Below are 10,081 nucleotides of genomic sequence, written 5' to 3'. Positions count from 1 at the left end.
TGAACCTGTGACATCAACCAATTTTGAACCTTTCTTTTAAGACCATCTTTTTTTCTCTGAGTTTGGTGCCTATAAATTAAGACTCATTCCTTCATCTAATGCAAGGGCCACGGTGTTTGTGCACCTCAAGTCTGGGCAATCTCAAGATAAAGAGATAGAGAAGAGAAAGAGAAATAATGAGGGCTTGTTTTGTTAGGGTTTTTGTGTGCATGTTGGTGTGTATATTAGGGCATGGGTCTGTCTCCCTTAGCCAAAATGTTACAAGCTTGTTTGAGGACAAAGATTTGGGTTTGAACATGGCTCAAACGTGTAACTTTACTCGTTACCCTGGACTATGCATACAGACATTGACGTCTGGACGTGGTGTATTGCAGTTTAGAAATGGGTTTTTGAGGGAACTTGTGAAGAGTACAGTGCATGAGATCAGGAAGCTCTCTTCTATCATGTCTCAGAGCTCTCAGGCAGGGAAGCTAGAGAACCCTAAAAGCCATGATAAGACTACAGGTGAAGTTTGAGTCCTTCCGTCCTATTTTTTTATTTTATTTTTTTAATTTTATTATTATTATTATTGTTTATTATGATATATTTTTTATCATTTGTACATGTCTACATTTTGATGGATGTGTCACATGAATCTTGGAGTGAATAATTGGGGGGAGAGGAGAGTTGGACACAAAAGCTAGCTTATTCGTTCTCTTTCTCTCGATCTCGAGCTAGTTAAACCCAAAATATCTTGTTGCATCTTAGGCCAATGTACCACCTCTCTCCCTCTCTCGCATAATACAGGGCTCCTGCGAGAAATTGGATTTAGACCCCTTCTCCCTCAAGTGTAATGGATAATAGAATACAAAAAAAAAAGAAGGAAAAAAAAAAAGACAATCCTTCTTTTAAGTGAGCTGTAGTTGAAGTTAGATATTTTTCATTAAATCTTGTTACACTTTTTCCAATTCTCATCAACTGATAAAGAGTTAATGCTAGGCCGGCCACATTTTTATCAAGGACTTTTTTTCAAATTAATCTTGAGAGATTGACAATTTAACACTTTACTTATGTCTTTTAATTTAATTTTAAAATGCCCATAAAATAACACATCGTCATGAGTTGGAATAGTTTCAAAAGATAAATTTATAAATAATTCTCTTATGATAAATTTGTCATCTATTAATTTTCCCAAAAATTCGTGTTGCAATACTGATGGTCTATGCATTAACGCGTGACGAATGTTCTCTTCCTGCCGTGTTGTCCCTACTGATATCATTTACTAGGGCACGGTTTGTATAAGGTTGACGCCCTAAACAATTAAAATAAGGTGCAACTTCAAATAGTACTAAAACATGTTTTAGTATTAAAAATCTTTACAATGACCTGAAAATTTATTTTTATTTCTAATTATAAAATTTTGACATTAAAAAATAGTGTATATCAAGCAAATCTATAATATAATCCATTACAAGATGCACTATTTCCAAGACTTGAAATCTATTTTTTCTCATGTACATAAATCTTGAGGTTGAGAGGATTGAATTGAGGGTTTTGCAACATCGAAACAACCTCTTTTTCTGAATTTTTAATGCGTATATTAATTTGATTGTTTAGGGTCTCGCCCTTATACAAACTTCTTCCTTTACTATAAGACCATTTACTTTTGCTACAAGAAGGTCATAATACTCATAGCCAACTAATGTAAATCAAGTGGGCAAAAAGGTATCTTACAGAAATCTAGAATATTTTCTTGGGCTTTGAAATTGATCACCCGTACACTTTCAACCAACCAAATTTATATCTAATGGCTAAAAATAATTGTGACTTTTATGTATAGACGCAAGTGATCTTATTTTATAGATTTCCAAAGATAAAAGCCTGGATAAATTAACTACCTCTTACAATAATAGCCTCTATCTCATTTAGTTCCATTAATTTGAAGGAAAATGTTGGGATTAGCCCATTAGCTCATATGAACATATGAGCCCAACGGCCTAGATTGAATTTAGGCCGATCAATAACTGCCTCTATCTCATTTAGTTCCATTAATTTGAAGAAAAATGTTGGGATTAGCCCACTAGCTCATATGAACATATGAGCCCAATGGCCCAGATTGAATCTGCACGTCACGACCTCATTTCGTATTTTAATTTTAATTTTTTTAACAAAATTCAAATAAATTGAAATTTTAGGCATGTATTTTTTAAAAATAGGAGAATCTAATAAAAATATCAAAAAAATAATTTACAATAAATAAATTGATCAAAATACCCCTAAATTATTTTGAGGGTATTTTGGTCAATTTATTTTTTTCGAATTATTTTTTAAATATTTTTATTAGGTGCTCCTTGATTAGAAGAATTTAAGCCTAAAATTTTAATTTATGTATATTTGTAGAAAAAAAATTAAAATTAAAATTGAAATCATAGCCATCAGATCAGCCCAAATTCAATCTAGACTGTTGAGCTCATATATTCATATAAGCTAGTGGGCTAATCCCAGCATTTTCCTTGAAGAAAAGCCTATTAGCAAAAGTTTACTGGGACAACAAAGTCTTTTAGACATTTACGTTCGATTATGGCTTTTCAATGTAGTTCTAGCGAATGAAGTTTATGAAGACATTTTTTACAATAACTGGAACTGCCCAAACTTTTTCTGAATTCCAGATCATTTCATCTCCCTTCTTTTTCATTCGGTATTTTTCAACTTAAAAATAATGGTATACATTACCTTTGATGAGAATGGATGGGGGTCAAGAGAAGTTTTATATGAATCACTTAACATTTGTATGTTTTATGTATTATATAAAATTTAATATAGCATATGTATTATTTATTGGGTGTCATTTATATTAGGTGGCAATCTTATTTGTAAAAGTAAGTTTGTAATGTTTTACACTGTCTATTTTAATTGGACAATATAGTTTGATAAGTCTTTTAACACAAAAAAAAAAAATGATACGTCTTTCAAGGTATTATCAAGTTTACACCATCTAAATAAAATAGATGGTGTAGACTGGTGTAACCTTACTTCTATAAATAAAATTGCTAGCCTTATTTAAACTTTTCCTCATTAAATATTACCTAATTTATTTGAATAAGCCTAAATTTTTGCAATATGTACTAGGAACCACTCTAAAAAAGATGATATTGCCCTCAAAACCCTAGATCCCAACCTGAAGATCCAAAAAAATCTATGAAATTCATTTGATTTAGAGTATCTAGAGCCCCTAATCACAGGTATATTGGTACTTCTAGACCAAAGAAAACTCCTAGTAACCCTATATTTTGCCCAAGAGCCGATTAGGTGACCACCAAAAGTTTACCAAAGCTAAATATTCCTTTATCAACAAAAGTTAGCGTATTTAGATATGGAAAATGTTTATATAAGGTTGCAACTTTAAAATGTATAATTAAATATGCACCTCAAAACTCTATCGAAAAAGATTGTTTTAATGTTGAAAAATCCTCCAATTGAGTATCTCGATATTAAGATGTATGAACATGAAAAAAAAAAAAAAGGATTTTGAGTCTCATAAATAGTGCATCTTGTAACACATTATCTAGACTGTCCACTTTCAAGATTTTTATATGTTCATAGATCTAATTGATTTTAACCATTTTTGGATTTTAAAATTTTATAATTAGAGATAAAAATAGATTTTCAAATAATATTAAGAATTTTTTATACCAAAATTACATGTTATGATAAAATTTAGAGGTGTGCCTTAATTGGATTGTTTAAATGTTGCAACCTTACAAAAACCATACCCTTTAGATAGTACAATGAAAATTAAATAGCATTTTGGTTTGAAACAGGTCGCTAATTACTTTGTCAATCTATTTTAATTTGTACACACTTCCTTTTCGACTTTTTTCTTTTTTTACATAGTTTAACGGGGAATGAGCTTGTGATAAAAATGGAACTCAAAATGTTACATTGTAACACTTTATTATCTTGATCACCTAACCTTGAACCAGTTATGGGCTTTTAAATTTTATCATTGTGCAGTAGTGAATATCTTTATTGAAGACGAGTAGAGTATAACGAACTTGTCAAGAACACGAACATATGCTCGCCCACAAAAAACATTTTATTAGGAGTCTAAAATGTGCTATTAGTCAAGAATTTATATGTTCCCTTTCTTTCAACCACATCAGGTCTCAAACCTTAATTGTCAAGAGTACACAAACAGTCTCTCTCTCTCTCTCTCTCTCTCTCTCTCTCTCTCATATTAAGCACCATATTGTATCTCAATTTTTCTTGTATTTGTTTCTCATTAAAAGTCGAATGCTCCTTGGTTCTCTCATAGGTCAATAAATTGTATGCTCCCTCTGGCAAATCCATTTATTTGTTTCGTGGTAACGAGGATCAGATCTAGTCATATCACAACCAATTTTAATCGTTTGTCGAACTATTTGGATCAGATTTTAATTTTTTATAAAATAAATATTACTTTAAAATAAATATAAAATATTTTAAAATTTTGAATTTTGTTTAACTCGCTTGATTAGTGAAAATTGAATATTTAAACAAGTAGAATATAATTTTTTTACTAATTTTTCGCTTAAATTAAATTTTTACTTTAGACCAAACTAGTCAAAAAACAAATCAATAGTCCGATCGATTAGAATAAATGGTCCAAACCACACATCATCATCATCGAAGCTTTTTCTCAACTAATTGGGGATCCTGACCACACTTACGATTTTCAATTGGTATATATCCTATGACATTGGATGATCTCTCTCTCTCACCTTTTATATATTTTTTTTGCAAAATTTTTGTCCGCATCATTTCTTTAATCCTTTCTAACAAAAAAGGCCCAAAATAAACCGTTATTATTTAGAAGGACGGGCCCCTCGAAATTTTTATTTATTTTTGATAAATTTGTTACCTGTTTGATTTTTGAATAATCTAACTGGTTAGTAACATCAATTTCCTATTTAATTTTGAAGGTTTAAGACCGTCTGGTGTTAAAAATATCGAACCGCATTCACACATTCATTTTTTGAAGATTTAAAACGATCCAATGTTAGACGTCAATTTTAAAAAGTTTAAAATGGTCACAAAATCAAAATAATAAATTAAATATTTATCCAAAAAAACACCTGGTATCATAAACAAACTTGAAAAAAATGAAAAATCGGAAGACAAGAAGCTCGGTATAAATATTGCATATTTTTGAATGATCACCTGATAATCGTCAAACAAAACAATACGGAAGTAATTTTTCCCTTCTTTATTTTTTAACACGTCCGAGAAGACTACTGCGTGGAGCTCCTCCACCTATCCCTGAAACGCCTCCACCAGTCCCTCTCCGCCCTCAACGCCGCCACCACGCACCCGAACGCCCTCGACATCCAAACCTGGCTCAGTGCCGTCCTCTCCTTCCTTGATGGATGCAATGACGCCCTCAACATACACATCTCCAATTCCATACACGACCCCTCCGCCGTACACAACCCCACATCTGTCTCTCACGTCTCAAGCCTTGCGAGCAACGCCCTCGCTGTAGCCAACCGACTGCCCAAGAAACGACGGGAAAAGGGACGGAGACTGTTAGTTGACGCCGATTTTCCCTCTTGGTTGACGGAGACTGAACGGCGTTTGCTCCAGGCGCCGGAGATAGCGGCAGACGCCGTTGTCGCACAGGACGGAACGGGGAACTTTTTGACGGTGTCGGAGGCCTTAGACAAGGCGCCCGGCGACCGTCGTTATGTGATTCATGTTAAGGCGGGGATTTACAAGGAACGGATCGTAACGGCGAAGGACGGGATAACGCTTATTGGTGATGGGAAGGCGGCGACCATTGTAACGGGGAGCAGGAGCGTCGGTGGAGGGTCCACCATGCCCGAGTCGGCAACTTTTGGTAGGAGTTCATTTGAATTTGAAATTTTTTGAAAAAAAGTTTTTAAGTGAAAAATTTATATTTTATGCTTGCTGGATATTTAGTTAGACTTTGAAATAAATGAGGTCTTGTTAATTATTGATTGTTTCGTGGGTATTTAGTATGATTAATGAGTGTGATTGCTAGCTGGGTATTTAGTTTGATCGTCATCTTTTAATTGATTATTTACTCTAAATCCCCAATAGATATGTGAAGTTTTTGAAATATTTCAATGGGATTATATACTATGAGACGATATACTATATACTAGGAAAGAGTTTATATAAGTTGTCAATCTTATACTGTAGAGATAAGGTGCACTTAAATGCCCATTAAAACAGGTTATTTCATCACTTGAAAATTTTCCATTCGATCATCTTGACCTCGACGTATATGGATATAAGAAAAAAATGAATTTTAAATCATAAAAATAGTACATCTTGAAACACATTATCTAGACCATCCATTTTCAAGATTTTTTAGTGCTCATAGATCTGTTAGATTTGCACTATTTTGGAGCTTTCAATTTCATTATAAGGGTGAAATATAGACTTTTAGGTTAGGATAAGAGTTTTGGCACCGAAATTACATCTTTTAATGTGATTTTGAGGTGCACATTACCGTGATTGTTAAAGGTTGGTACCTTATACAAACCTCACCTGTATATTATTATGACAAAAAAGTCATAATCACTCATATCCATTAGATATTAATTTTGGATGAAATGTTAAAAAAAATATCACACATGGATAGCTTGGGGCGTATCTCAAAATTTAAGAAATTTGTTTTGAACTTTGAGTCCAATCAATGACACACTTAAAACCACCTGATTTAGAATGTGAAGGATAAGTGTGACTATGACCTCTTTGTACTAAAGTAAATGACCTCTTTATATACTTCTTTTATTTTAATTTGAGATTGCATACCATATATGTGAGTGTTCCTTTCTAGTACAAGAAGTCCACTATTAATCCTTGAGGTCAAATATGAAAAGAAAAAGTAAACAATGAGACTATTTAGTTTATAAGGTGGTCACATATAATCTGGACTATTGAATGTGAAATTGGTTGGCTACATTTATTCTATTGAACAAGATCAAAGTTCAAAAGAAATTTTCTCAAACTTTATGAAACACCTAGTCCATCAGATTTTATATCAGAGGGTTGTAAGTAAATGTGACCTCTTTGCACCAAAGGTAAATGGTCTCATTAATCCCAATATGAAATCAGAGGAGCTGGGGGTGTGTTGCAAAACTCAAAAAAAAAAAAATTAAACTTTGAGTTTTATGGATAGCACATCCTAACAAATTGATTTCAACTTACCCAAAAAAAAAAAAAACACAAATTGATTTAACATCTAATTAACAGTGCATGTAAATTTCTTCTCCCAGAAGTAAAAAATTTCTTGTTTATATGATCATCGATAATTCACTATATCAATAAAACTAACTCTAATAGTGAATTATTTGTTGTTTGGCAATATCCAAATTTATTTGAGATAAAATTATAAACAATTAATTACCCAAAAAAACTTTAAGCAATTTTGTATATTAGTTTATCTTCTTGAAAAGACATGCACTTTATTCTAAGTAATTTGCTTCAAATCACATGTTTTTTCTTTAGAAAGGTTCAATAATTGAATATAATATTAAAATTAATCACATATATGCACCAAACATAAGATCAAAGTTATCTAAACAATCATAAATCAATTGTCATCTAAACATACCCTTGTTTCATAATTAGTCTTTTAAATTTTTGGTATCATTCATTTTCACAAACACAAAATAAAGAAAGATATGTGGCCTACAGGAAAATGAAACCATACACCTGTGGTGTATAAGCACAATTAAAAGTCAAGGCATCCTCTCTCCAATTTAGAGGATGGACGGGGAGGACGCAATACTGGGCCTATATTCCTATATGAACTATACACATAATTTGGAAAAGGTAAGAGTTTATATAAGTGCGAGGCTCTAAACAATCAAATTAAAACACACATGAAAAATTTATTAAAAAAGATAGTTGTGATGCTGAAAACTCTCAATTCGATCATCTCAACATCATGGACATAAGACAAAAAAAAATTTTCTAGTGTTAAAAATAATGCATATTGTAATGTATTATCTAGACAGTCAATTTTGAAGATTTTTAAGTGTTCATCGATCTGCTCGATCTAAACTATTTTTTAACTTTAAATTTTATTATTAATTATAAAAATAAATTCTCAGGCAATTATAAATATTTCTAATATTAAAACAATATATTTGGTACTGCTTCAACGTGAGCTCTATTTTGATTGTTTAGAGCCTCCACCAAATATAAACCACATCCTTTGTAAAATGTGGATGGTATGATTAGCTTCGGTCGAAGTCTTTAGATTTTAGGCCTAGACCAAAGTGAAGGGAAGCCTAGTGCTGCCGCTTCAGTCAGCTTCGGTTTGCTTGGGGCCAATTTGGCCGAACAAAATATATCTATATAAAAGAATTATTTTCTTTACTTTAAAATTTTTTAAGTTTTTATTCTTAATTTTATTATTATTTTTATATTTAAATATAAAATTTATTTATATTAAATTAAAAAATATCAAAGCTCTTTCCCGAATTGACCGAAGCACATTTATTTTACCAAATCTTCCAAAGTGAATCTAATCACATTGGATGGTACACTAATTTCCTCCATTGCTCCTACTCAGCGGTGATCGGTGATGGCTTCATCGCCCGTGACATAGGCTTCCAGAACTCAGCAGGTCCAAGCGCAGGTCAGGCCCTCGCGGTCCGCGTCCTCTCTGACCACTCAGTCTTCTACCGTTGCAACCTCATCGGTTACCAAGACACCCTCTATGCCATGGCCCTCCGCCAGTTCTACCGAGAATGTGATGTATATGGCACCATTGACTTCATCTTTGGCAATGCAGCTGCCGTATTCCAAAGCTGCAACCTTTACCTCCGCCTCCCTGCTACAAAGGAAAATGTCATTCTGGCAAATGGTCGCAATGATCCTTGCCAGAATACCGGGTTTTCTGTACATAACTGTCGGATTGCTGCTGCCTCTGACCTATTTCCAGTCAGGAATTCCATTCGTTCTTACTTGGGTCGGCCATGGAAGAAGTATTCAAGGTCAGTGGTGATGGAGAGCAGCATTGATGGGATAATCAATCCCAAAGGGTGGCAGCAGTGGGAGGGAAGCTTTGCGCTGAAGACGCTTTACTTTGGGGAGTACAGGAATCAAGGGCCCGGGTCTGGGACTGCAGGGAGGGTCCGGTGGCCTGGAGTCCACGAGCTTGCGTCGGAGGAGGCGGAAAAGTTCACGGTGGGAAGCTTTATTTCTGGAACAACGTGGTTGCCGTCCACCGGAGTGGCATTCCAGGCAGGGTTGGGAGGGTCAGAAGGATCTGGGTAGGAAGGAAATACAGGAGACGAACTATTCTTTCCTCCGTAAAAGGCTTTGCTTTTTGAAGGATGGATGTACCGTGTGTTTTTTATTTTTATTTTAATGGATGTAATAACGGGCGAAGAGTGAATGTATTATATATCTTTACTTTTAGATGATCCTTGGATACCTTCCCACATCCATATGAGTAGGATTTCAAAGGATTATCATTAAATTTTGATACAAACTTTTAGAAAAACCGTTCACTCAAGTCTCACATTTATGTGATAACTTAAATTTTGACACAAAATTCTAAAAAACCTTCACCTAAGTCCCACACCCATGTGATAAATTTTCTAGAGATGTGTGTCAAAATTTAATGTTGTCTTTTAGGGTCCTACTAACATGAGTGTGAGAGGGTCTCATTGTGTTATTACTGCTACTTTTAAAAATATTGTATTCTTTTTTGCCCATAGTTTTAAGGGAAAATTACATAAATCCCCTCAAAATCAACTATTCATTCAACTTACCCCCAGATAAACTTTTCACAAGTTTTTTTTAAAACCCATATTTCCTAACAAATACCCCTCACCTAAAAAAAATTAATCTAAGACAATACTACCCCTCCCTTACCCACGAACCTATTTCTAGTCTCGATCTCTCTTCACTTGCGCTCTCTCTCTCTTCACGATTTACCCACCGATTTCTACTCTCGCGCTCTCTCTCTTCACAATTTACCTGTTGTTACCAATCCAGCGTTCATATACTGCGATCCGACAATTAGGAAGGGCAATCCGACATTTTCATGGGACACTCCGGCATTTTCATCTCACTGGAA

At 33.8% G+C, this 10,081-nt stretch overlaps 1 protein-coding gene across 1 annotated transcript; it reads left to right on the top strand.

Moving 5' to 3' along the window:
• The first annotated feature begins 277 nt into the window (after positions 1 to 277).
• LOC18423934 (Plant invertase/pectin methylesterase inhibitor superfamily) lies at positions 278 to 9,417 on the top strand. The gene is made up of 3 exons (XM_011630373.3): positions 278 to 504; positions 5,249 to 5,854; positions 8,567 to 9,417. Exons 1-3 carry the CDS (start codon positions 297 to 299, stop codon positions 9,271 to 9,273), a joined length of 1,521 nt encoding a protein of 506 aa, XP_011628675.3. The 5' UTR covers positions 278 to 296; the 3' UTR covers positions 9,274 to 9,417.
• Positions 9,418 to 10,081: the final 664 nt, after the last annotated feature.

Source organism: Amborella trichopoda, chromosome 13 (genome assembly GCF_054954075.1).
Source record: "Amborella trichopoda isolate Santa Cruz 75 chromosome 13, AtrichopodaSantaCruz75HAP2 v2.0, whole genome shotgun sequence".
NCBI lineage: Eukaryota > Viridiplantae > Streptophyta > Magnoliopsida > Amborellales > Amborellaceae > Amborella > Amborella trichopoda.
Note: the sequence above shows the minus strand (reverse complement) of the source record. Positions and strands in the feature narration are given on the sequence as shown.